A 27,908-nucleotide genomic window follows, 5' to 3' on the forward strand; every position below is an offset into this window, starting at 1 on the left:
AGGCAGCAGCCGCCTGCTGCAGTCTACACTGTGCCCGCTGCTAAAGAAAATGAATATTCACTGCCCATGGGCATGGAGAACAATGAATATTAATTTTCCTTAATAGCACGCACACTGTAGCCGCAGTGCGGCTCCTGCTGCCACTGTGCGGTTTGTGTTCCCACTATTAAAGACTATGAATATTCACTACAATCCACTCCCATGGGTTGTAGTGAATATTCATGGTCTTTAATAGTGGGCACAAAGACCGCCGTCCGCAGCAGGAGCTGTGCTGCAGGTACAGTGTGAGTTAATGGTAACTGCTCCCCACACACACAGTTCTGGCGCAGGCAGCAGTAACTATTCCAGCACAGCATCTCACACTGTGTGAGGGCGCATGGCAGGGACGCCATGCGCGCCTCTCATAGCGAGAGTGTCGACAGTAGAGCGGGACGTAGCGCTGGAGGTGAGAGGAGGTGATAATAATTTATTTATTGTGTGCAGCGTGATGGGGATCAGGGGGTGGCCTTGTATACTAGGATGAGGGGTGCCATGCATACCAGGAAGAGGGATGAGGGGTGTCATGCATACCAAGATGAGGGGGACCATGCATACCTGGATGAGGGGTGCCATGCCTACCAGGATGAGGGGTGCCTAGCATATCAGGATGGGGATCAAGGGGTGCCATGCATACCAGGATAGGAGATTGGGGTGCCATGCATACAAAGATGGGGGACTGGGGTGCCATGCAGACCAGGATGGGGATGAGGGGTGCCATGCATATCAGGATGGGGATGAGGGGTGCCATGCATATCAGGATGGGGATGAGGGGTGCCATGCATATCCAGATGGTGATGAGGGCCACGTATAACAGGAAGGAGGGGCCATACAGACCAGGATGGGGAATATTAACAGAATTGGGGGATATTACCCCTATAACAGTGTCAGCAGCAGACCCCCTCCCCCTTAACAGGACATCATGATCACATTTTTTGCTTACATTTTTTTTTTCTATTTTCCTCCTCTAAAACCTAGGTGCGTCTTATAGTCTGAAAAATACGGTATTTCTTTGTTTTAGACAACATTATTGCGCTGATTTAATATTATTGATGAATCCCTACTTGATGTAATTTCAATGATGATACTCGACACAGTCCAAGTGGAAGTTATTTTCATTTCAGTAAAAAATTTTCATAAGATAATTTACGTATGATATAATAATAATAATAATAATAATATAATGAGATAATCATGTTTCAACTTGATATTAATAAATTGAATAGAAATAAATCTAATAGAGGATTAATTTAAAAAGAACTAGTAGAATAGATTTAATACACTATAATAGTCTAAGGAATAAACTTTCTGTATAGCATATGATTCATCAATATAGCTTTAATTATATTTAATGCAATAATGTCTAAGTAGACGGGAATAATATAATAATTAAAAAAATACATAAAATAAAAAATAAATTATGTTATACGGGATTTATGCATAAAGAATTATATCGGGTAGGCGGATTTTTGTTTTACATCTGATGTCACTTCTGAGGTGTAATCCTTTATAAACTAGTGATTGTATGATGACTGTATTGCTGAAAAAAAGCCTGGGACGGGCTGAAATGTCCACTGGAATTGGCAATGAAATAAAAGATGTGACAAAGTCACTGGTAAAGTGCTGGAGGGGAGATATGTTTTCCTGAGGCCATTAGTTTTAGTGAAATAAAGCCGTTAAGTTTCCTTCAGCATATTATTTGCTGAGAAGGGTTAAGTCGCCACTTGTAAAATGTATGTTTTTATGAGAACAACCATAGAGCGGGCGGGAGGTTGTTCTCCATATCTCCACCTGAAGGTGCGGTCTGGGGACTAAATACAAGGTCTGCTGAGGCATTACTTGTTCAGTAAGTCTGGGGAGGCAAACTCCAGACATGTTTGTGTTGAGCTGACCTGAACCTTGTGGAGTTGCTAGACTCTGAGCAGGTGGACCCCTGCTAACACAAGGACTGTGTTTTGCGTGACCATTTTGTTTTCCCGTTTTGCCTAAAGGGCTGTTTTATTTTCATGGACTCAATGTTGGTTTATGCCACATTCTAATAAACCAACAAGAGATTTAAAGAAAGCGTACCTGTGTCTACCTCCGTGTGCAGCTGAGTGAGCGATCTAGTGAGCAATTATTCACTGAATACGTGAGTGCCGGGAATTACTTCCTTTCTGCATATTCTACTCCACGTGCACCACGCTAACGGAGTGCCGATCCACCATCCCTGTATGCAAGGTTCTAGTGATCTGCCTACCATCAGGAAATAGTCTAAGTATGGAATTATTAGGGTGTTCTGTTCACAAAGATTCGCTGTCATCTCCACTATAATCTTTGTAAATACTCTCGGAGCCTTGGACAGACCAAAAGGCCGGGGCCCTGAACTGAAAATGTCTGATTCTCTAGTTTATGGATAGGGCCACTCTCAGGAATTTTTCAGCTTCTGCATGGATTGAAACATGGTAGTATGCATCTTTTCTCATTGACATACCACAGAAGAGTCCGCATAATCACGCAGCTAATACACCACCACAATGGGGAGACTCATGGACAATTAACGAGAGGGCATCGCAAAAACAACTGAGAAAAATGACCAAGGAAAAAATAGCGACATAAAGCCCATAAACATTACTTAGATGTAAAAAAATATATGAATCTTTATTGAATATATCTTAGTTAAAAGTCAATTAGATTACATAAGGAGTAGTAAACACCAATGACCATGTACAGAAAAGAGAACGGACATATCACACAGCCAGCCCTTATGGCCCGACAATATTATCGATGATTAAATAAATATGCTCCAATCCATAACACTGCTCTAATATTCCCATCCATCTAGGGTAGTTAATAAGTCATGATTCCGTATGCAGATAAAATATATAGCTACCTTGGGTACAGGAAGCCAGGAGCGTACCAACGACTGGGTGGTGTACATCCACCCCAACGCGCGTTTCGGCGAACCTTCGTCAGGACGTATGTGTCAGTGTCAATGTGATCCCTTTTAAATGTGCCCACGCCAATCACCACGTGTGTAAAAAACCGGATGTCCATAGTCTGATCGATAGGTTTGAGGACCTTTGATGACGCATACCGCGTCATGATAGGCGGGGCGGCCCGCGGCGTCGGCATCACGTGGCACCCGCGTCAGTCAGCTGACCGCGGCGCAGGTCCTCACGATGTAGCAACCTAGAAACGGAAGTTTTACAGACGATTGTTTTGACTTCATCTTGAAGGGTTGATACACCAGAAATCTGTTCAGACCTCTCAAATTTACTATAGTTCTGAAAGTGCCATCCAGTTTCTTTATCAAGAAAAGGGGGGAATATAATCCCTTTCCTTATGGCCCGACAATATTATCGATGATTAAATAAATATGCTCCAATCCATAACACTGCTCTAATATTCCCATCCATCTAGGGTAGTTTATAAGTCATGATTCCGTATGCAGATAAAATATATAGCTACCTTGGGTACAGGAAGCCAGGAGCGTACCAACGACTGGGTGGTGTACATCCACCCCAACGCGCGTTTCGGCGAACCTTCGTCAGGACGTATGTGTCAGTGTCAATGTGATCCCTTTTAAATGTGCCCACGCCAATCACCACGTGTGTAAAAAACCGGATGTCCATAGTCTGATCGATAGGTTTGAGGACCTTTGATGACGCATACCGCGTCATGATAGGCGGGGCGGCCCGCGGCGTCGGCATCACGTGGCACCCGCGTCACAGTCAGCTGACCGCGGCGCAGGTCCTCACGATGTAGCAACCTAGAAACGGAAGTTTTACAGACGATTGTTTTGACTTCATCTTGAAGGGTTGATACACCAGAAATCTGTTCAGACCTCTCAAATTTACTATAGTTCTGAAAGTGCCATCCAGTTTCTTTATCAAGAAAAGGGGGGAATATAATCCCTTTCCTTATTCTTCTATGGGTATCTCCAGGAGGACCAAAAACTCTGCCTCCAGGACTAACTATTGCTTGGAAGACCTTCGGAGAGGTGTCACCATGAAGGTTCACAGGGGTGGAAGGATAGTCTGGAATTCCAATTTTAGGTCTGCTTCCACTATCCCTAGAATCCAGGCATGGGATGAATTTTATTTGTACGCATGGAGGAAGAGGGAAAGCATTCCTCCTTCCGGAGGAATGACATCACTGGGAAGACTTCCTTCCACCTGAAGGCGGCCCCCCAAACATGAAACCTTTTATTTTTTAGACTTCTGACTTCCTATTTTCTCTGATCCCTAGGAGGTCTTTTCCGGCCATATCTTCTATTCCAAAAGGAACTCCTGTATTCTGGGATAGATGAACTGGGGAATCCTTTCTTTTTATCTCCAGCTTTGTCCAAGATGTCATCCAGAACTTGACCAAAAAGAAAGCCCCCATCACATGGGATTGAACACAGTTTGGTCTTTGACTGGACATCCCCAGGCCAACTTTTTACCCATAGCGCCCTACGAGTGGCAATAAAGAGGCCCGCTAACCTGGCTGCCAGCCTCACTGAGTCTGTTGAGGCATCTGTAATAAAAGCTGCTGCTCCCTGAATCAAGGGAGATTAGCCAGGATCTTTTCCCTTGGGACATTACCCTTCAGTTGACCTTCTAGTTGTTGCAACCAGATAATCATAGATCTGGCTGTACAGGTCATAGAGACCAGACCGCTGGCTTCAGGGCACCCACCGAGGACTCCCAGGTGTGTCTTAAGTAACCATATGCCTTTCTATCCAGATGGTCTTTCAGAATACCCACATCCTCAAAAGGCAAGGTAGATTTTCTGGATGACTTGGCCACTTCTACGTTTATCTTTGGGATCTTATTCCATGAGTCCGTTTCCTCCTCATCAAATTGGTATCTTCTCTTAGAAGATGATGGTAGTGAACCCTTTCTCTTCATTTTTTTTTCTCTTAATGAGAGCCTGAATCTTTTCATTAATTAGAAATATGCGCCTCTTTTTTTTTGCTCTAATCCACAAAACATGAACTCTTGTATGGATTTGGTGGTCTTAGCATCCGAGATGCCCATGGTAGCTCTCACAGCCTTAATCAACCTATCTGCGACTTTTATAGGAAAGCATGGCCTACCCCCTGTATCGCCATTAAAGAATGAAAAGGAACAAGAATCCGATCCACATTCACCTTCTGACTTTATAGATTCATCTAAATCAGGTGATATTTTTTTGGACCCTTTCCTTCCCTTTCTATTACTTTCTTTATGAATAAGGGTCTCAAGGGATTTCTTAACTTGTGCCCTGATCACAGATCTCAAATCCATGAAGTTAGTGGATTCTTCACATGCGGTTTTCCGTATAAAATCTGCACATGATTTGCAACTGTTTGACAGCTTTAATACATGTGAGGAATGTGTAAGAAACAGACATTCCTCACATGTATTAAAGCTGTCAAACAGTCGCAAATCATGCACACGGGAGCGATTCAACCATATCACCGAGCAGCTGTAAATACTCGGAGCTCGCCCGAGCATATTCGGCGAAAGGGTTAACAGAACATACTCGCTCATCACTAGCCACAAGTCAAGTAACTTATCCCTACAAAGGGTACACTCCTTATTCTTTTGTGCCACATTTCTTAAGCAGTTCCTAGTAATTAGAGACAAGAAAAAGGGACTTAATTACCATGGTGAAATTTCACAAAGATCAGTCAGCCTTCTAGAGTTTAATAAGGGTACCAGATTCAGACGCTGGATAAAATCACACCATTATTCGTGGTTGGTCGTACTGTCACTTCTGCAACTCATGAGACTGCCATTGCTGCGTGAACTCTGATCCTGTCACTGCCGTTCCTCCATATCACGTGGGGAAGGAGAGCCAGAGCAAACCCACTCTTTTGGCAGTCAGGCGTGATTTTAAAAGAGGGACCAGCCACAGCAACTCCCCCACCCCCTTGTGCATGCCTTCTCCAGACCCCCTGGAAGTGAAATCCAACACTTCAGGTCAGAAGTCTCCGGCATGCTGTTCATCAGGGCGCACCAATCCCAGGGCGTCCTGCACATGCGCAAGCCTGGGACATTGTTGGGGCCAGCAGGCATCCAAAAGGACTTTGGCGTTCGCATCTACAAGAGCCCTCACGTGACCAGCGGTGGCGCTTCCAGGACCCGACACCGGCATTATAGACAAGGAGCCTTTCTTCCAGGCAAGGCCTGGGTAAGTTTCTTCTTTAACTTTCCTCTCCTGATTCTTCAGCTTCAGGTTCCTTCATGGACAGGAAACCAAAATGATGCGGGGTAGAGGTGCAGCCCTCTTATTCAGTACGCTTCCTGTCCTGTCCTTATTGGGTGAATTCCCTCTCTCGTGTGGCGCTGGTCATGGGGGAAAGGAAAATTTTAGAAATTGTTCTGGTATTCAGTGAGATATTAATGACAATCTTACTTATCAAAGGAAGTGTACTCATTATTCTGAGCAATTTTATTAAAAATTTACAAAGTGTACATGATTACAGTTTCTTTCCTGTATGACTTCCCTCATGTCTAACAAGATACGATTTATTTACAAAAGATTTCCCACATAGTGAACATGAATACGGCTTCTCCCCAGTGTGACTTCTCTCATGTTTCACAAGACTTAATTTATTTGTGAAGGTCTTCCCACATTCCAAACATGAAAATGGCTTTTCTCCTGTGTGAATTCTCTCATGTCTAACATATTTTGATTTATCTGTAAAGCATTTCCCACATTCTGAACATGAATACGGCTTCTCTCCTGTGTGAGTTTTCTGATGTCTAATAAGAGTCCCTTTATCTGTAAAGCATTTCCCACATACTGAACATGAATATGGCTTCTCCCCTGTGTGAGTTCTTTGATGTTTAACAAAATTTGATTTATCTCTAGAACATTTCCCACATTCTGAACATGAATATGGCTTTTCTCCTGTATGAATTCTCTGATGTGTAATAAGATTCCTTTTCTTTGAAAAGCATTTCCTACATTCTGAACATGAATATGGATTCTCTCCTGTATGAATTATCTGATGTGTAATAAGATTCCCTTTATTTGTAAAGCATTTCTCACATTCTGAACATGAATATGGCTTCTCTCCTGTATGAATTCTCTGATGTGTAATAAGACTCGCTTTACTTGTAAAGCATTTCTCACATTCTGAACATGAATATGACGTCTCTACTGTGTGAATTTTCTGATGTGTAATAAGACTCCCTTTATCTGTGTATGACTTTCCACATTCCAAACATGAAAATGGTTTTTCTTCTGTGTGAATTCTCTGATGTATAACAAATCTTGATTTAGTTGGAAAGCATTTCCCACATTCTGAACATGAAAATGTTTTTTCTCCTGTGTGAATTCTCTGATGTATAACAAATCTTGATTTAGTCGGAAAGCATTTCCCACATTCTGAACATGAATATGGCTTCTCCCCTGTGTGAATTCTCTGATGTGTAATAAGATTCCCTTTATCTGTGAAGCATTTCCCACATTCTGAACATGAAAATGGCTTTTCTCCTGTGTGAATTCTCTGATGTGTAACAAATTTTGTTTTATTTGTAAAGCATTTCCCACATTCTGAACAGCAGTATGGCTTTTCTCCTTTGTGCTTTCTTTGTGTCTGAGCTGAGCTTTTAGTAAGTTGCTTGTCACACTGAAATCTTGTATCCACTGTGTCACCTGGAATTGTGGTAACAATGTGAGATTGCTCAGGAGAGGGTTCCTCATGATTAGGAGGATTATAAGAAAGTGAAGTGCTGTGAAGTCCAGAAGGTGCAGGAAGGGTGATGAGGTTTTCTCCATTAGAGTGCTTCCTGATATCATCTTTTTCACAATTTAGTGATAAACCGTTATTCTCACAAGGATTTCCTATAAGGAGGAAAGATAGAAAAAAAATCACATCTAATCTACCACACAAAAGAGATTTCTACATTTATTTCATGGAGCTCACAATGAAGACCCTCGTCAGTGAAAGTACCAGTAATAAGAAAGACAACTACATGCCATAACAGTAACACAATGATGGGTAAAGTGAATGACACTTATAAACTGGTGACATTGGCACAAGTCAGGGGTGGCAGAGATTAGACAGGAAATAAACCATTCTTAAAGGGAAACTGTCATCAGGATTTACGCCTTAATGTGCTACCAGTGCCATTTCACTATCTCAAGCTTCCTATCATGCCCTTAGTGTAGAAAAGTGTCCACACAATTAAAAATGGAGTTTTAATCTTACATTACCGTATGCAAATGAGATTGACTAATCACAAAGGTGGGCCTCATAAAGGTGGCCACCGTAATCATGTCCACAGTATGCCTAAGGACATGATAGGAACCCTTAGAAGAACGAAATAGCACTGAAGGCATATTACAGGGTTAAATCCTAATTACAGGACCCAGGGGAGTCCTTCTCCCAATGTCTGAGAAGAAAAATCTACAGTGGTAGAAAGTGGAACGATCCCAGTATGTGAGCAACCTGTAGTGCAAATGGGCCTCTGTGTACCCTCTGGAGCCTCCTTATTCCATGAACCACCCTACACCATGGATCCTCCTTATCCCCTGGAGCCTCCCTACACCACGGAGCCTCCTTATCCCCTGGAGCCTCCCTACACCACGGAGCCTCCTTATCCCCTGGAGCCTCCCTACACCACGGAGCCTCCTTATCCCCTGAAGCCTCCCTACACCACGGATCCTCCTTATCCCCTGGAGCCTCCCTACACCACGGAGCCTCCTTATCCCCTGGAGCCTCCCTACACCACGGAGCCTCCTTATCCCCTGGAGCCTCCCTACACCACGGAGCCTCCTTATCCCCTGGAGCCTCCCTACACCACGGATCCTCCTTATCCCATGGAGGCTCCCTACACCATGGATCCTCCCCACACCACGGAGCCTCCTTATCCCCTGGAGCCTCCCTACACCACGGAGCCTCCTTATCCCCTGGAGCCTCCCTACACCACGGATCCTCCTTATCCCCTGGAGGCTCCCTACACCACGGATCCTCCCCACACCACGGATCCTCCTTATCCCCTGGAGCCTCCCTACACCACGGAGCCTCCTTATCCCCTGAAGCCTCCCTACACCACGGATCCTCCTTATCCCCTGGAGGCTCCCTACACCACGGATCCTCCCCACACCACGGATCCTCCTTATCCCCTGGAGCCTCCCTACACCACGGAGCCTCCTTATCCCCTGGAGCCTCCCTACACCACGGAGCCTCCTTATCCCCTGGAGCCTCCCTACACCACGGATCCTCCTTATCCCATGGAGGCTCCCTACACCATGGATCCTCCCCACACCACGGAGCCTCCTTATCCCCTGGAGCCTCCCTACACCACGGAGCCTCCTTATCCCCTGGAGCCTCCCTACACCACGGATCCTCCTTATCCCCTGGAGGCTCCCTACACCACGGATCCTCCCCACACCACGGATCCTCCTTATCCCCTGGAGCCTCCCTACACCACGGAGCCTCCTTATCCCCTGAAGCCTCCCTACACCACGGATCCTCCTTATCCCCTGGAGGCTCCCTACACCACGGATCCTCCCCACACCACGGATCCTCCTTATCCCCTGGAGCCTCCCTACACCACGGAGCCTCCTTATCCCCTGAAGCCTCCCTACACCACGGATCCTCCTTATCCCCTGGAGCCTCCCTACACCACGGATCCTCCTTATCCCCTGGATCCTCCCCACACCACGGATCCTCCTTATCCCCTGGAGCCTCCCTACACCACGGATCCTCATCATCCCCTGGAGCCTCCCTACACCACGGATCCTCCTTATCCCCTGGAGCCTCCCTACACCACGGATCCTCCCTACACCACGGAGCCTCTTATCCCCTGGAGCCTCCCTACATTACTTGGTCTATATGCAGCTGAACCTACTGCACATGTGATACATCCGCCCCTGCCCAAAACACTAAATATATGTCCTTAAAAATTATGTTTAAAGGGAAACTGTCCGTTCCCTGTGCCCCCAGAACCCGCAGCAGTTGTGTCTGCAGATATCAACTCTCCGACTAACATCTCTATTACATTAAACACACAAACAGATCTGTAGAAAAAGTATTGTGTTTCTAGTTTGTTTATGATATGTAAATGAGGCCTTTGACTTGTCGATGAGGCGTTCGTGACCCCAGACTAGTCGCCCCTACTTAGCATGTCATCACGGCTTTGGGGGCTTGAGAACATGACAAACCTACCGCATGCGCGCGGCTTCTCCTCCTCACTGCATTGAGCCTCTGACGCCGGGTCTACGCGTCCCATTACTGAGATAGGAGAGGACAGTCACTACTGGTCAGAGTCCATGTAGATGGGAGGAGCTCGGCCTCTAGCCCCGCCCTCCTCTCCCCTCCCCCTACACAGAATCTTATCAGTAGCGGCCGTCACCTCCGATCTCAGTGATGGAACAATGTTTCCTAACTGAATAGAGATTTTACCCCGGAACCGAGAATCCTGAGACGGAATAAGAAATACGCAGATTTCTGTGGAGACTCCGGGGACAAAGTTTCCTATTTCCATCTCGTCTATTCTTACAATTCATGAAGTTTATTTCTCTTATTCTTGTGTAATAAAGACTGATCAGGACGTTGTGTATATTATATGGGAACAATGAGGAATACTGTCACCATGTAACAATACATCGCTTATGGTTTATGGCCGCCAGGATTTAGTAACACAAAAATGTCTGAAAAGTAACAAAGTATTTATTGTAGAAAAGTCCTAAAAGAAAATGAAATAAATATATTTGTTATTGTCTTGGATCAGTTGTATTACCGCAGTTACAGCGACCCTCCACCCCGGGACTGAACACTACACATTTCCCTGTACAGTCCCCTATGGGGTCCTCTGCCCTCCGCTGCCCCCTCAGATCGGTGGTCCCTTCCCCCGGCTTCCAGGATGGCCAGTGCAGTGGCATGGGGAGTGCAGTAATACGTCTACCCCACCCTCCCCTGCCTTTCCTGTGCTGTGACCTATGGGACAGTGCCACATCCTATTAATCTCCCAGCAGTCTGCGGGGCGTCACCAGTTACAGATGTATTCTGCACCTGGGTTCATTGCTCCTGTTTGTCTTTGGTAACCTTGTCTGGCTTCCATAATACCCCGGGATGACTTAGGCCTCCACTCTTATTAGGCTTCCTGATTCTGACCTCGTCCCCGCTTCTTGATTGTCTAGCACCTGCCATCTTTGGGTCCGATCTGACATGTCGACCTTCTTCTGCCAGCTCGCTCTACCAGCCAGCACTACTATGAGGAGCAGCCCCGGTGTCTGTGCTGTAAGTCCAGATCACTGTACAGTGGTGAAAAGATGGAAGCCGGGAAACCTCTGGGACCGGCTGTATGGAGACTGTGTGTAAGCGCCTTATTATTAGGAACGGCCAGGTTTCCTCCATCGGTTCACCGTTACAGGAGGCAAATGGAGGACACAAGGAAGGGAGTCTATATATGATAACCGTATAGTCACTTCTCAGTCTCAGGGTGGACGGTCGTTTTATCACTCAACTTGTGCAGCTCATGAAGAGAATATAATTTAATAATAACAGCAGAATAAAGTTGATGAAGTTATGTAATAAGATGACAAATAAAACTCATCCCCCACAAAAAAGCTCCTCATACAGCGAGGTCAGTAATGAGAAATAAACAGATCAAGAATGGAAAAAACAATCCAACAGAGGCCGGACAGACATCTGTCTGAGATGGTGACTCCTGCATTGAGCCGGGGGTTGGACACGAGGACCCTGGAGGTGGTCCCCTCCAACGAGAACATTCTAGGATTCTAAGTTGTTTGGTCATTTTAACTGTAAAGCATTTCCCACGTTGTGAACATGAGTACGGCTTCTCTCCTGTGTGACGTCTTTCATCTACAACTAGAGCTGATTCTTGTGGAAACATTTCCCCCATTATCGGCCTTACAGACACATTTTTTAGTTGATTTTTTTTATTTTTCCTCCTCACATTTCTGGAGTCATAATGTTATTGGTCACTAAGCTGTGCAGTTCTTCTGCTATTCACCCTATAAATGTAAGGAAATACCGACAACTGGGCGTTACCATTGTTCCTCTACATTGTCCAATCAGTGCTGAGTGTCAGAAGTGTGGGGACACATGTATGGAGAACGGTAACACCCGGTTATCATGTCAGAGACAGTGAGTGAAGATTCTTCTAAAGGGACATTCACAAAATCACAATGTGCTCTTATAATAAAGTACACCCTGGTTATTGTGAATATAACCCCTGTATAACATCTGGCCTGTTCTGCACACATCGCCCCCTGAGTATGCCCCCCGGGGTCTATATACCCAGCAGAGGCCACTGGAGCCAATATACAGAGAGGAGACACGTTATATGCCGGGGGGCAACAGGGCTGTATGTTATACACTGGGGGGGCAACGGGGCTGGATGTTATACACTGGGGGGGCAACGGGGCTGGATGTTATATACTGGGAGGCAACGGGGCTGGATGTTATACACTGGGGGGCAACAGGGCTGGATGTTATACACTGGGGGGCAACAGGGCTGGATGTTATATGCCAGGGGCAATGGGGCTGGACGTTATACACTGGGGGACAAGGGGGCTGGATGTTATACACTGGGGGGCAACGGGGCTGGATGTTATATGCCAGGGGCAACGGGGCTGGATGTTATACACTGGGGGGCAAGAGGGCAAGATGTTATACACTGGGGGGCAACAGGGCAGGATGTTATACATCGGGGGGCAATATGGCCTGATGGAGAAGCCAGAATGCAGTGATTAATGCGTGTGACCCAATACTTTCCTCCATATAGTGAATCTCCCCATATTACAAGATTCACCATAAATAACACGCTGACAGGGGATATAATCCGCGCATGGTAAAGGGCGCCCCCTCTGGCAGTATCTTGTCTTCATGTTTATACGTTGATTGGACCAGGTCTCAAAAACCGACATGATGTCAGATAACGACACCTCTAGATGCGGTCATCGCAGCTGTTTGTAGATACGAGCTCCTAATCCTTTTTATGATGAAGCAATTCTCCACCCGGCACAGAGGACTAAACATCTGTCATGTACTGTCACCTACCTGGTGTCCTCCGCTTGCCTCCGTCTGAGACCGGTGTTCTGGTCCTCCTACATCCAAGATGGCCTCCATAGTGGCAGAGGGACGACAGCCGTATGTCTGACCCTCACCTCCATAGCATGGCACTTACTGACTTACCATAGGGGTCTTCATGCCACCGGGCGGCCGGCCTGGATGAGGAGGGACCAGAACGCCGGCCTCAGTGTAGGAGGCAGTGGGAGGCAAACAGAGGCGACAGGTAGGATGACTCTACATGTGACATGTGTCGTCACTCGTCAGCACCAGGCAGAGGCTGCTACATCCCCGAGATCCATAGGACGGGGAGATTCATAACCTGGAGCACAAGCTCAGTCATTTATATGGCAGCAGGGACTTGTGTAAGGAAAATATGGACGTAAAGGATGGAAGGAATATTATAGAAGGTGAAGGAAAACTAAAGGCGGCCCCGTTATTCATCAGTGCACAGCCGGACTCTACAGGAGCAGCCGCACCAACACCGGACGCTTCTGCTGTGATGTGGACAGCGGATAAAGCTTCACTGCACCGGAGACTCCACACGATATCACACACCGGTCATCATCATCATCATCATCACACACCGGACATCATCACCATCACACGCTCATCGTCACACGCCGGTCGTCGTCGTCGTCGTCATCATCATCATCATCATCATCACCACACACCGGTCATTATTACACACCTGTGGAAACATCTACCGGAATCTCCTCCTTCCCGTCACTCACACACGGCTGATCCCTCCTCGTCATCGCTTCTTCTTCTGTCTCGTCCTTCACTTTATTCTTAGTCGGATCTTCCTCCTGATATATCAGATGTAACAATCAGCACAATACAAGAAGCCACCAAAATCTGTGACATCTATGACCTCGATCAGAAATGTCCCCCATATACAGATCCGGTACAGGGCTCAGCACCGTCTACTCTCCGGGATGTTGTGATTCTCCTCTGGACAGTCCTGGGGATACAGAGGACGGGGACATCTCTCTGGTGGATTTCTCCTCCTGGATCCATCTGTAGGAAACACACAGTGACGGAATAGATTGTGTCAGGTGATGAGATGATGGGAGTAGTAGTAGGTGACCACAGAACAGACAAGACAGTCTCCCCTCCTCACCCTGCTGATCGGCCCATATTGCGGTCGCCTCTTGTGCTCCATGTATAACCGCAACCTTAATATCAATCAGATCTTCACCCTAAAAAGAACAATGTAAGATGAGCTCAGGTCCCATCACTTCATGGTCAGATGTTGTGGGGACTTCAGTGTCATCTACCTGATGATCCTCCGGGATGTTGTGATTCTCCTCTGGACAGTCCTGGGGATACAGAGGACGGGGACATCTCTCTGGTGGATTTCTCCTCCTGGATCCATCTGTGAAGACACAGAGACTGAATACATGACCTGCCGTGTATCTGTCTATATATCAGACACGTCTCTCAGAACCGGTAATTCTATGTTTATGTATCAGGGAATAAATTACATTGTTGTGGTCCTCACCCCCGGTACAGAGGTCCCAGCACATTGTGGCCTCAAGTATGAAGTGATAATCAGCGAGGCCAAAGCCCAATGCTCTCTGCTCTGCACTCGAAAGATGAGGACCCTGAGGAGAGGGGCAGAGAAGACCCTCGTCAGTCAGATGAAGGAGCCGTACTAAGAAAGACAAGTTCTCCAAGTTTTGTCTTGTGGTAGCCCTTCCAAGAATAACTAATTTGGATTGAGATAACAAATTATCTCTAAATCTGTCGGCCATTTTTGGTTCAAATTAGATACATAAAGTCAATACGATGCATCGGAGAAAAAAAAAATAACACAGTCAGTGTCTGAGTACAAGTCTACCTGATGTCTTGTAAAATAATCTTGGCACTCAGAAAACTTGTAATGGTGAAAATTTATTGCAGTCCATAATATACATATAAACGTTTCGGTCACAAGGACCTTCTTCAGTAGACTGCAGAAATGCAAAATAGTGTAAGTACAATCATAACATAAACAAATAACACTACAATTGAGAACAAATTCTAATGCTAGGATAAATGGGATAACAGGAGTACGGGAGGGGGGAAGAGACACATGGGAATCTATGGTGCAGACGAACGCGACTCTGTCTATATGGGTTGGGAGAATCACCTACCGGTATATAGACTGTGAAAGGATACGCGGTTAGGATGGAACCTGGATAGGGGTCCGATATGGACTGCCTAGGGGCGGAATAGAGGGTGAGAGAAGGCAAGAGGACGGATAGGATACAAAGTGCTCCGAAGGTTGGCAACTCATACCTGGTACTGTGTGTCAGGGGGTAAGGCGTCACTACGCGGTATCCACCGCTCGTTGCTGTGACCCCCTGTGTGTGGGAGGGTCCCTAAATAGGGGGAGTAATGATGGGTTTAGCCAATCATCGCTGTAGCGCTGGGTGACAGACCGCACAGGACCGGAAGTGGTATGCCGGCGTCACCGGAAGTGACGTTTAGCAGATCCCGTGTGCACTCCACAGGTGCCTAGGCTTGCATTCCATGGTAAAAGAAGTTGTCGCGCAGACCTATGGACCGAGAGCAGCGCTCGTGGGAGGTACTAAAGGTGAGAAGAGGTGTAGGAGGAGGACCTTGGGAACGGACCAGAGAAGAGGGAATTCTGCAACAGAAGAAATACAAGTCAGATGGAAACAGATCATTATGTAAAACAAACCTTATGAGACAATGCAAATATGTACATAAATCATAACCAACCACTTTCAAATGTATATTGGATTTCATTACAGACGTTGTGAGTCCTCAGTGGGTATGCTACATAGGGTCCAATAATAGAGACAGTGAATTCCAACATAAAGGATAGCAGGTTATATATTGGATCCCATTATAGACATTATGAGTCTTCAATAGGTGTGTCATACAGGGTCCTATAGTAGGGATAGTGATTTCTTATATAAAGGATAGCAGGTCATAGTCCCTATTGAGTCCCTTCGGCGTGAGGGAATCCAATTCATGGATCCAGAACGCCTCCCTATGTTTAAGAAGGCGCACCCGATCGCCGCCTCGGCGCGGTGGTAGGACTTGTTCAAGGACCTGGAATTTTAATTGGGAGATATTGTGGCCCTTGCTGACAAAATGGTGAGGGATGGGTAGGAGTAAATTTTTGCATCTTATTGTGGACTTGTGTTTAGATATCCTATCCCTGATGGGCTGCGTGGTCTCACCTATGTATATAAGACCGCAGGGGCATTTTATGAGATAAATTACAAATGTGCTTTCACAGGTAAAGTAGCCTTTGACATTATATTTCCTGCCCGTGTAAGGATGGTGTACTACGTTGCCCTTCTGTACGTTATTACATTGTCTACACCGGAGACATGGAAAAGTACCCCATTTGGGGATTTGAAGGAAACGTTGACCGGGTCCTGGTTTGGTAGTGCCAATATCGGCTCTGACAAGCGCGTCCCTGAGATTGGGAGCTCGTTTAAAACACGGCATGAAGGGTTTCTGAAATTCGCTAATGGCTGGATAACCGGTACGTAAAATGTTCCAGTGCTTTCTGATAGTTTTGTGTAACGTGTAGGCAAAGGGATGGAACGTGTGGACAAACGTAATGCGGTCAGTGTTCTCTGTCCGTGTGCGGGTGGGAGCGTTAAGTAAGGGCTGTAGAGTGGTGGACGGGTATCCCCTCTCAAGGAACTTAGAGCTCATTTCCTGCAGTCGCTGCTGGCGTGTAGAGGGGTCTGAGACAATTCGTTCAACTCTCTTAAATTGCGATTTGGGTATTGATTTCTTTATATATGGAGGATGATTACTAGTATAATGTAGCAAGCCATTCCGGTCTGTAGGTTTTGAGTATAAATCCGTGGTGAGGTAACCCTCGTCATCTTTAATGACCAGTGTGTCCAAAAAACTAATTTTGTGATGGTCATGGGTGATAGTGAAGCCCAAATCTGGCGATGAAGAATTAAGATGGATAAAGAAGGTTTCAAGGGTTTCCACGGGACTGTTCCAGATACAGAATATGTCGTCAATGAACCTCTTCCAAATCACTGAGGACTCACAACGTCTGTAATGAAATCCAATATACATTTGAAAGTGGTTGGTTATGATTTATGTACATATTTGCATTGTCTCATAAGGTTTGTTTTACATAATGATCTGTTTCCATCTGACTTGTATTTCTTCTGTTGCAGAATTCCCTCTTCTCTGGTCCGTTCCCAAGGTCCTCCTCCTACACCTCTTCTCACCTTTAGTACCTCCCACGAGCGCTGCTCTCGGTCCATAGGTCTGCGCGACAACTTCTTTTACCATGGAATGCAAGCCTAGGCACCTGTGGAGTGCACACGGGATCTGCTAAACGTCACTTCCGGTGACGCCGGCATACCACTTCCGGTCCTGTGCGGTCTGTCACCCAGCGCTACAGCGATGATTGGCTAAACCCATCATTACTCCCCCTATTTAGGGACCCTCCCACACACAGGGGGTCACAGCAACGAGCGGTGGATACCGCGTAGTGACGCCTTACCCCCTGACACACAGTACCAGGTATGAGTTGCCAACCTTCGGAGCACTTTGTATCCTATCCGTCCTCTTGCCTTCTCTCACCCTCTATTCCGCCCCTAGGCAGTCCATATCGGACCCCTATCCAGGTTCCATCCTAACCGCGTATCCTTTCACAGTCTATATACCGGTAGGTGATTCTCCCAACCCATATAGACAGAGTCGCGTTCGTCTGCACCATAGATTCCCATGTGTCTCTTCCCCCCTCCCGTACTCCTGTTATCCCATTTATCCTAGCATTAGAATTTGTTCTCAATTGTAGTGTTATTTGTTTATGTTATGATTGTACTTACACTATTTTGCATTTCTGCAGTCTACTGAAGAAGGTCCTTGTGACCGAAACGTTTATATGTATATTATGGACTGCAATAAATTTTCACCATTACAAGTTTTCTGAGTGCCAAGATTATTTTACAAGACAAAGGGTTCGGCCCCTACTTGAGCACCCTATTTAGGGAGTGCAGCGATTTGATTATTACAATTCTACTTGAGTCTCAGAAACCCAGTCACGTATATTTATTACAGCAGAGATATGAGAAGGGGAATGTCTTTACAGGCTTTACATTACTTAACGCTGCAGATACTTTAATTGGGGAAAGAAAGTATTTTAATTGGAAATGACAAAATCGTAAAAATTATGGAAACATCTACTAAAACTCTCTCTGTCCAATTAACTGTACTTAAATAAAACAGAGGAACGTGTAAGAGAAATACAGCGCTACACCCTGTGTTATCGCTTTTATGAATAACACTTATAAAGCTAATATTAAGTTATTTAGATATATAGGTCGATTCAATTGTCTAAAATAATAATCAAAGCAAAGTATAAATATTTACCACAACAGACTCCACCAGGGATGGAGTCACAGAGGAGCTGGAGGAAGCGCCACATTTCTATCCATCGGTTCCTTTCCTAATTCCCCGTTATGGAGATTGGGGGAAGGACGGTGACCATTTACCAGTGATTGTTTTTTAAGATCTCACGATGTCACCATGAGGACACGGCCTCCCACCATGAGGACACGGCCTCCCAACATGAGGACACGGCCTCCCTCCTGGACAGGATCCTCTGGGATCACTCTAAGAGGAAAGAACCTGCCGTCCTCCTATTATTGCGTTTTTATTCTTCTTTAACCCCTTCCCTATCTTTGACTTATAGGTACGTCCTGGCGATCGAGCTAGCACAAAGATCAGAGAAATAAAAGTTAAAGTTAAATAGAGGAACTAAGTAAAAAAAAAAAAAGTTTTTTTAAAAAAATTGTTAAGTTAAAAAAAAATAAAAAAAAATATTATATTAATAAATAAATACACTGCTCAAAAAAATAAAGGGAACAGTGAAATCCCCCCTCCTAGATCTGAATGAATGAAATCTTCTCATTGAATACTTTGTTCTGTAGAAAGCTGAATGTGCTGACAACAAAATCACACAAAAATCATCAATGGAAATCACATTTATTAACCAATGGAGGCCTGGATGTGGAGTCACCCCCAAAATTAAAGTGGAAAAACACACTACAGGCTGATCCAACTTTGATGTAATGTCCTTAAAACAAGTCACAATGAGGCTGAGTATTGTGTGTGGCCTCCACGTGCCTGTATGACCTCCCTACAACGCCTGGGCATGCTCCTGATGAGGCTGAGCATTGTGTGTGGCCTCCACGTGCCTGTATGACCTCCCTACAACGCCTGGGCATGCTCCTGATGAGACTGAGCATTGTGTGTGGCCTCCACGTGCCTGTATGACCTCCCTACAACGCCTGGGCATGCTCCTGATGAGGTTGAGTATTGTGTGTGGCCTCCACGTGCCTGTATAACCTCCCTACAACGCCTGGGCATGCTCCTGATGAGGCTGAGTATTGTGTGTGGCCTCCACGTGCCTGTATGACCTCCCTACAACGCCTGGGCATGCTCCTGATGAGACTGAGTATTGTGTGTGGCCTCCACGTGCCTGTATGACCTCCCTACAACGCCTGGGCATGCTCCTGATGAGACTGAGTATTGTGTGTGTGGCCTCCACGTGCCTGTATGACCTCCCTACAACGCCTGGGCATGCTCCTGATGAGGCTGAGTATTGTGTGTGGCCTCCACGTGCCTGTATGACCTCCCTACAACGCCTGGGCATGCTCCTGATGAGGCTGAGTATTGTGTGTGGCCTCCACACGCCTGTATGACCTCCCTACAACGCCTGGGCATGCTCCTGATGAGGTGGAGTATTGTGTGTGGCCTCCACGTGCCTCTATGACCTCCCTACAACGCCTGGGCATGCTCCTGATGAGGCTGAGTATTGTGTGTGGCCTCCACGTGCCTGTATGACCTCCCTACAACACCTGGGCATGCTCCTGATGAGGCTGAGTATTGTGTGTGGCCTCCACGTGCCTGTATGACCTCCCTACAACGCCTGGGCATGCTCCTGATGAGGTGGAGTATTGTGTGTGGCCTCCACGTGCCTCTATGACCTCCCTACAACGCCTGGGCATGCTCCTGATGAGGCTGAGTATTGTGTGTGGCCTCCACGTGCCTGTATGACCTCCCTACAATGCCTGGGCATGCTCCTGATGAGGCTGAGTATTGTGTGTGGCCTCCACGTGCCTGTATGACCTCCCTACAACGCCTGGGCATGCTCCTGATGAGGATGAGTATTGTGTGTGGCCTCCACGTGCCTGTATGACCTCCCTACAACGCCTGGGCATGCTCCTGATGAGGCTGAGTATTGTGTGTGGCCTCCACGTGCCTGTATGACCTCCCTACAATGCCTGGGCATGCTCCTGATGAGGCTGAGTATTGTGTGTGGCCTCCACGTGCCTGTATGACCTCCCTACAACGCCTGGGCATGCTCCTGATGAGGCTGAGTATTGTGTGTGGCCTCCACGTGCCTGTATGACCTCCCTACAACGCCTGGGCATGCTCCTGATGAGGCTGAGTATTGTGTGTGGCCTCCACGTGCCTGTATGACCTCCCTACAATGCCTGGGCATGCTCCTGATGAGGCCGAGCATTGTGTGTGGCCTCCACGTGCCTGTATGACCTCCCTACAACGCCTGGGCATGCTCCTGATGAGGCTGAGTATTGTGTGTGGCCTCCACGTGCCTGTATGACCTCCCTACAACGCCTGGGCATGCTCCTGATGAGGCTGAGCATTGTGTGTGGCCTCCACGTGCCTGTATAACCTCCCTACAACGCCTGGGCATGCTCCTGATGAGGCTGAGTATTGTGTGTGGCCTCCACGTGTCTGTATGACCTCCCTACAACGCCTGGACATGCTCCTGATGAGGCTCAGTATTGTGTGTGGCCTCCACGTGTCTGTATGACCTCCCTACAACGCCTGGACATGCTCCTGATGAGGCTGAGTATTGTGTGTGGCCTCCACGTGCCTGTATGACCTCCCTACAACGCCTGGGCATGCTCCTGATGAGACTGAGCATTGTGTGTGGCCTCCACGTGCCTGTATGACCTCCCTACAACGCCTGGGCATGCTCCTGATGAGGTTGAGTATTGTGTGTGGCCTCCACGTGCCTGTATAACCTCCCTACAACGCCTGGGCATGCTCCTGATGAGGCTGAGTATTGTGTGTGGCCTCCACGTGCCTGTATGACCTCCCTACAACGCCTGGGCATGCTCCTGATGAGACTGAGTATTGTGTGTGGCCTCCACGTGCCTGTATGACCTCCCTGCAACGCCTGGGCATGCTCCTGATGAGACTGAGTATTGTGTGTGTGGCCTCCACGTGCCTGTATGACCTCCCTACAACGCCTGGGCATGCTCCTGATGAGGCTGAGTATTGTGTGTGGCCTCCACGTGCCTGTATGACCTCCCTACAACGCCTGGGCATGCTCCTGATGAGGCTGAGTATTGTGTGTGGCCTCCACACGCCTGTATGACCTCCCTACAACGCCTGGGCATGCTCCTGATGAGGTGGAGTATTGTGTGTGGCCTCCACGTGCCTCTATGACCTCCCTACAACGCCTGGGCATACTCCTGATGAGGCTGAGTATTGTGTGTGGCCTCCACGTGCCTGTATGACCTCCCTACAACACCTGGGCATGCTCCTGATGAGGCTGAGTATTGTGTGTGGCCTCCACGTGCCTGTATGACCTCCCTACAACGCCTGGGCATGCTCCTGATGAGGTGGAGTATTGTGTGTGGCCTCCACGTGCCTCTATGACCTCCCTACAATGCCTGGGCATGCTCCTGATGAGGCTGAGTATTGTGTGTGGCCTCCACGTGCCTGTATGACCTCCCTACAATGCCTGGGCATGCTCCTGATGAGGCTGAGTATTGTGTGTGGCCTCCACGTGCCTGTATGACCTCCCTACAACGCCTGGGCATGCTCCTGATGAGGATGAGTATTGTGTGTGGCCTCCACGTGCCTGTATGACCTCCCTACAACGCCTGGGCATGCTCCTGATGAGGCTGAGTATTGTGTGTGGCCTCCACGTGCCTGTATGACCTCCCTACAATGCCTGGGCATGCTCCTGATGAGGCTGAGTATTGTGTGTGGCCTCCACGTGCCTGTATGACCTCCCTACAACGCCTGGGCATGCTCCTGATGAGGCTGAGTATTGTGTGTGGCCTCCACGTGCCTGTATGACCTCCCTACAACGCCTGGGCATGCTCCTGATGAGGCTGAGTATTGTGTGTGGCCTCCACGTGCCTGTATGACCTCCCTACAATGCCTGGGCATGCTCCTGATGAGGCCGAGCATTGTGTGTGGCCTCCACGTGCCTGTATGACCTCCCTACAACGCCTGGGCATGCTCCTGATGAGGCTGAGTATTGTGTGTGGCCTCCACGTGCCTGTATGACCTCCCTACAACGCCTGGGCATGCTCCTGATGAGGCTGAGCATTGTGTGTGGCCTCCACGTGCCTGTATAACCTCCCTACAACGCCTGGGCATGCTCCTGATGAGGCTGAGTATTGTGTGTGGCCTCCACGTGCCTGTATGGCCTCCCTACAACGCCTGAGCATGCTCCTGATGAGGCTGAGTATTGTGTGTGGCCTCCACGTGCCTGTATGACCTCCCTACAACGCCTGGGCATGCTCCTGATGAGGCTGAGTATTGTGTGTGGCCTCCACGTGCCGGTATGACCTCCCTACAACGCCTGGGCATGCTCCTCATGAGGCTCAGTATTGTGTGTGGCCTCCACGTGCCGGTATGACCTCCCTACAACGCCTGGGCATGCTCCTGATGAGGCTGAGTATTGTGTGTGGCCTCCACGTGCCTGTATGACCTCCCTACAATGCCTGGGCATGCTCCTGATGAGGTTGAGTATTGTGTGAGGCCTTCACGTGCCTGTATGACCTCCCTACAACGCCTGGGCATGCTCCTGATGAGGCTGAGCATTGTGTGTGGCCTCCACGTGCCTGTATGACCTCCCTACAACGCCTGGGCATGCTCCTGATGAGACTGAGCATTGTGTGTGGCCTCCACGTGCCTGTATGACCTCCCTACAACGTCTGGGCATGCTCCTGATGAGGCTGAGTATTGTGTGTGGCCTCCACGTGCCTGTATGACCTCCCTACAATGCCTGGGCATGCTCCTGATGAGGCTGAGCATTGTGTGTGGCCTCCACGTGCCAGTATGAGCTCCCTACAACGCCTGGGCATGCTCCTGATGAGACTGAGTATTGTGTGTGGCCTCCACGTGTCTGTATGACCTCCCTACAACGCCTGGGCATGCTCCTGATGAGGCTGAGTATTGTGTGTGGCCTCCACGTGCCTGTATGACCTCCCTACAATGCCTGGGCATGCTCCTGATGAGGCTGAGTATTGTGTGTGGCCTCCACGTGCCTGTATGACCTCCCTACAACGCCTGGGCATGCTCCTGATGAGGCTGAGTATTGTGTGTGGCCTCCACGTGCCTGTATGACCTCCCTACAACGCCTGGGCATGCTCCTGCTGAGGCTGAGTATTGTGTGTGGCCTCCACGTGCCTGTATGACCTCCCTACAACGCCTGGGCATGCTCCTGATGAGGCTGAGTATTGTGTGTGGCCTCCACGTGCCTGTATGACCTCCCTACAACGCCTGGGCATGCTCCTGATGAGGCTGAGTATTGTGTGTGGCCTCCACGTGCCTGTATGACCTCCCTACAACGCCTGGGCATTCTCCTGATGAGGCTGAGTATTGTGTGTGGCCTCCACGTGCCTGTATGACCTCCCTACAACACCTGGGCATGCTCCTGATGAGATTGCGGATGGTCTCCTGTGGGATCTCCTCCCAGACCTGGACTAAAGCATCTGCCAACTCCTGGACAGTCTAGGGTGCAACGTGACATTGGTGGATGGAGTGAGACATGATGTCCCAGATGTGCTCAATCGGATTCAGGTCTGGGGAACGGGCGGCCAGTCCATAGCTTCAATGCCTTCATCTTGCAGGAACTGCTGACACACTCCAGCCACATGAGGTCTGGCATTGTCCTGCATTAGGAGGAACCCAGAGCCAACCGCACCAGCATATGGTCTCACAAGGGGTCTGAGGATCTCATCTCGGGAACCTAATGGCAGTCAGGCTACCTCTGGCGAGCACATGGAGGGCTGTGCGGCCAGCCAAAGAAATGCCACCCCACACCATTACTGACCCACTGCCAAACCGGTCATGCTGAAGGATGTTGCAGGCAGCAGATCGCTCTCCACGGCGTCTCCAGACTCTGTCACGTCTGTCACATGTGCTCCGTGTGAACCTGCTTTCATCTGTGAAGAGCACAGGGCGCCAGTGGCCACTTAGAAAATCCTGGTGTTCTGTGGCAAATGCCAAGCGTCCTGCACGGTGTTGGGCTGTGAGCACAACCCCCATCTGTGGACGGCGGGCCCTCATACCACCCTCATGGAGTCGGTTTATAACAGTTTGTGCAGACACATGCACATTTGTGGCCTGCTGGAGGTCATTTTGCAGGGCTTTGGCAGTGCTCCTCTGTTCCTCCTTGCACAAAGGCGGAGGTAACGGTCCTGCTGCTGGGTTGTTGCCCTCCTATGGCTCCCTCCACCTCTCCTGGTATCTGCTCCATGCTCTGGACACTGTGCTGACAGACATAGCTACCCTTCTTGCCACAGCTCACATTGATGTGCCATCCTGGATGAACTGCACTACCTGAGCAACTTCTGTGGGTTGTACTGTAGACACCGCCTCATGCTACTGTACTTCTAGAGGTGAGAGCAATGGCAAAATGAAAAAGTGACCAAAACAACAGCCAAAAAGGATGAGAACAGAGAAATGGTCTGTGGTCACCACCTGCAGAACCGCTCCTTTATAGGGGGTATCTTGGTAATTGCCGATCATTTCTATCAGTTGTCGGTTCCATTTACACAACAGCAGGAGACATTGATTCACAATCAGTGTCGCTTCATAACTGGACAGGTAGATTTCACAGAAGTGTGATTGACTTGGAGTTACATTGTGGGGTTTGTGTTCCCTTTATTTTTTTGAGGAGTGTATATTTATGTAAAAACAATAACAAAAATATACACATATTTGGCATTGCTGCATACAGAGTGAACTAATCTATAAGACTATCCCACTAGTCCAACCCGTCAGCGAACACCGTATAAAAAAAAAAAAAAACGGGGTCGCAAAAAACCCGATGCTTTATCATCATACCATACAGCCATAGGGTGACCGTATGGATATTAGCCTGAATACAGCCCCCTTATGTCATCTAACGCCCCTTTAGGTAAAAAATCAGAAGGGGTGGAAAGAAATGGAAGCAGCAACTCAGGCACAAAGAGGAAAAGGGTCTCCTGGAGAACATAGGATCCTCTAATTCCATCATTAATTTGACTGATCGCCATTTATCTAATGATCATGTGGCAGTATTAAATAAGGCTATGTGCCCACCATGCAGAAATGCTCTGGATTTTTCCTGAGCGTTTCCGCATCTCCCTGGCAGAAAAAACACATGCGGATTGTGCATGCGGATCGTACATGCGGATTGAGCATGCGGATTGAGCATGCGTTTTTCCTGCCAGGGACATGCGGATATGAATCGTTCTTCACATGCATTTCTGCATGCGGGTTGACAAGCGATTTTAGCATCACTTGGAAAGTGCTTCACAACTTGGTCACACTATATAAATCCATGCAACCGGCATATAGAGTGTGACCGAAAGAATGGTAAAAAATAAATCTATACTTACCTTCCGATGGCCCCGCAGTCTCGCTTCGCTCTGTCCGGCAGCTCGCGGTACACTGAAGGACCTGCCGTCACATGACTAAATGACGTCAGCGCAGGTCCTTCAGACCACCGCGAGCTGCCGGCAAGTGAAAGCAAGGAGACTGGGGGCCATCAGAAGGTAAATATAATATTTATTTTATTCTTTTTTTTACAGGTTCTATGGTACCCAGGTCCGGAGGAGAGTCTCCTCTTCTCCACAACCGGGTACCGTCCGCACATGGAAACGCTTGGATTCCGCATGTACAGATGCAGTGATGCGGATTCCATGCGTTCCAATGCAAGTCAATGGCAGCGAAAACGCCGCGCTTCCACAAAATAATTGGTAGTGCTGCATATTTTTCCGCAATGATAATCCGCAGCGGAAATTTCCGCAGCATGTGCACAGCAGATGCGGATTATCATTGGGGAACATGGCAGACCTTCTACCAAGCGTTTTTTTAAGCGTTTCTGCAGCGTTTTTGCCGCTGCGGAAACACTTAAAAAACGCATCGTGGGCACACAGGCTATGGGTTTGAATTTTTGTTTGCTTGCGAATTTTGAGCCAGTAGGATTTAAAATTCACTTATTCAAAGCCACGAGGAAATTATACTTGAAAAAGGTTTTTGCTCAACATCGCCCAACTAACAATGCCTCTACCAGTCCGGAAGGAGAGATCCCATGTAGTTCATCAATATTAGGATGTTCGGTTTTGAATCTAAATGATCTTCAACTACATTGTGTGCCGAATTATTAGGCAAATGAGTATTTTGATCACATGATACTTTTTATACATGTCGTCCTACTCCAAGCTGCATAGGCTTGAGAGCCAACTACCAATTAAGTAAATCTGGTGATGTGCATCTCTGTAATGAGGAGGGGTGTTGACTAATGACATCAATACCCTATATAAGGTGTGCTTAATTATTAGGCAACTTCCTTTCCTTTGGCAAAATGGGTCAGAAGAGAGATCTGACGGGCTCTGAAAAGTCCAGTATTGTGCGATGTCTTGCAGAGGGAGGCAGCAGTCTTGAAATTTCCAAACTTTTGAAGCGTGATCACCGAACAATCAAGCGTTTCATGGAAAATAGCCAACAAGGTCGCAAGAAGCGTGTTGGCCAAAAAAGGCGCAAAATAACTGTCCATGAATTGAGGAAAATCAAGCGTGAAGCCGCCAAGATGCCATTCGCCAGCAGTTTTGCCATATTTCAGAGCTGCAACGTTACTGGAGTATCAAAAAGCACAAAGTGTGCAATACTCAGGGACATGGCCAAGGTAAGGAAGGCTGAAAAACCACCACCTCTGAACAAGAAACATAAGATAAAACGTCAAGAATGGGCCAAGAAATATCTTAAGACTGATTTTTCAAAGGTTTTATGGACTGATGAAATGAGAGTGACTCTTGATGGGCCAGATGGATGGGCCAGAGGCTGGATCAGTAAAGGGCAGAGAGCTCCACTCCGACTCAGACGCCAGCAAGGTGGAGGTGGGGTACTGGTATGGGCTGGGATCATCAAAGATGAACTTGTGGGACCTTTTCGGGTTGAGGATGGAGTGAAGCTCAACTCCCAGACCTACTGCCAGTTTCTGGAAGACAACTTCTTCAAGCAGTGGTACAGGAAGAAGTCGGTATCGTTCAAGAAAAACATGATTTTCATGCAGGACAATGCTCCATCACATGCATCCAACTACTCCACAGCATGGCTGGCCAGTAAAGGTCTAAAAGAAGAAAAAATAATGACATGGCCCCCTTGTTCACCTGATCTGAACCCCATAGAGAACCTGTGGTCAATCATAAAATGTGAGATCTACAGGGAGGGAAAACAGTACACCTCTGGGAGCAGTGTCTGGGAGGCTGTGGTGAGATCTACAGGGAGGGAAAACAGTACACCTCTCGGAACAGTGTCTGGGAGGCTGTGGTGGCTGCTGCACGCAATGTTGATCGAAAACAAATCAAGCAACTGACAGAATCTATGGATGGAAGGCTGCTGAGTGTCCTCATAAAGAAAGGTGGCTATACTGATCACTAATTTTTTTGTTTTTGTTTTTGCATGTCAGAAATGTTTATTTCTAAATTTGGTGCACTGATATTGGTTTACCTGGTGAAAATAAACAAGTGAGATGGGATTATATTTGGTTTTTATTAAGTTGCCTAATAATTCTGCACAGTAATAGTTACCTGCACAAGCAGATATC

The 27,908-nt window shown here is 47.7% G+C and overlaps 2 protein-coding genes across 3 annotated transcripts in view; both read right to left on the bottom strand.

Annotated features, from left to right (window-relative positions):
- Nucleotides 1-27,908, bottom strand: part of LOC141272882 (uncharacterized) — a 556,358-nt gene that overhangs the window by 155,033 nt on the left and 373,417 nt on the right. The window lies entirely within an intron of this gene.
- LOC141165256 (uncharacterized) lies at nt 6,467-15,793 on the bottom strand. The gene is made up of 5 exons (XM_073650865.1): nt 15,726-15,793; nt 15,580-15,671; nt 14,317-14,414; nt 13,728-13,845; nt 6,467-7,839 (listed from the first exon to the last, which is right to left on the bottom strand). Exons 1-5 carry the CDS (start codon nt 15,791-15,793, stop codon nt 6,467-6,469), a joined length of 1,749 nt encoding a protein of 582 aa, XP_073506966.1.

Source organism: Phyllobates terribilis, unplaced genomic scaffold, assembly GCF_046119375.1.
Source record: "Phyllobates terribilis strain yellow unplaced genomic scaffold, ASM4611937v1 Scaffold_1__5_contigs__length_1240528914, whole genome shotgun sequence".
In the NCBI taxonomy this organism is placed as follows: domain Eukaryota; kingdom Metazoa; phylum Chordata; class Amphibia; order Anura; family Dendrobatidae; genus Phyllobates; species Phyllobates terribilis.

Bases quoted from the DNA above. Each gene is read 5' to 3' on its own strand.
- LOC141165256 (XM_073650865.1), bottom strand. From the start codon at position 15,793: ATGAAATCCAATATACATTTGAAAGTGGTTGGTTATGATTTATGTACA. The intron at 15,672-15,725 runs GTTTGTTTTACA...CTTCTGTTGCAG, and splicing joins TATTTGCATTGTCTCATAAG to AATTCCCTCTTCTCTGGTCC. The intron at 13,846-14,316 runs GTAGATGACACT...CTGATATATCAG, and splicing joins ACATCCCGGAGGATCATCAG to GAGGAAGATCCGACTAAGAA.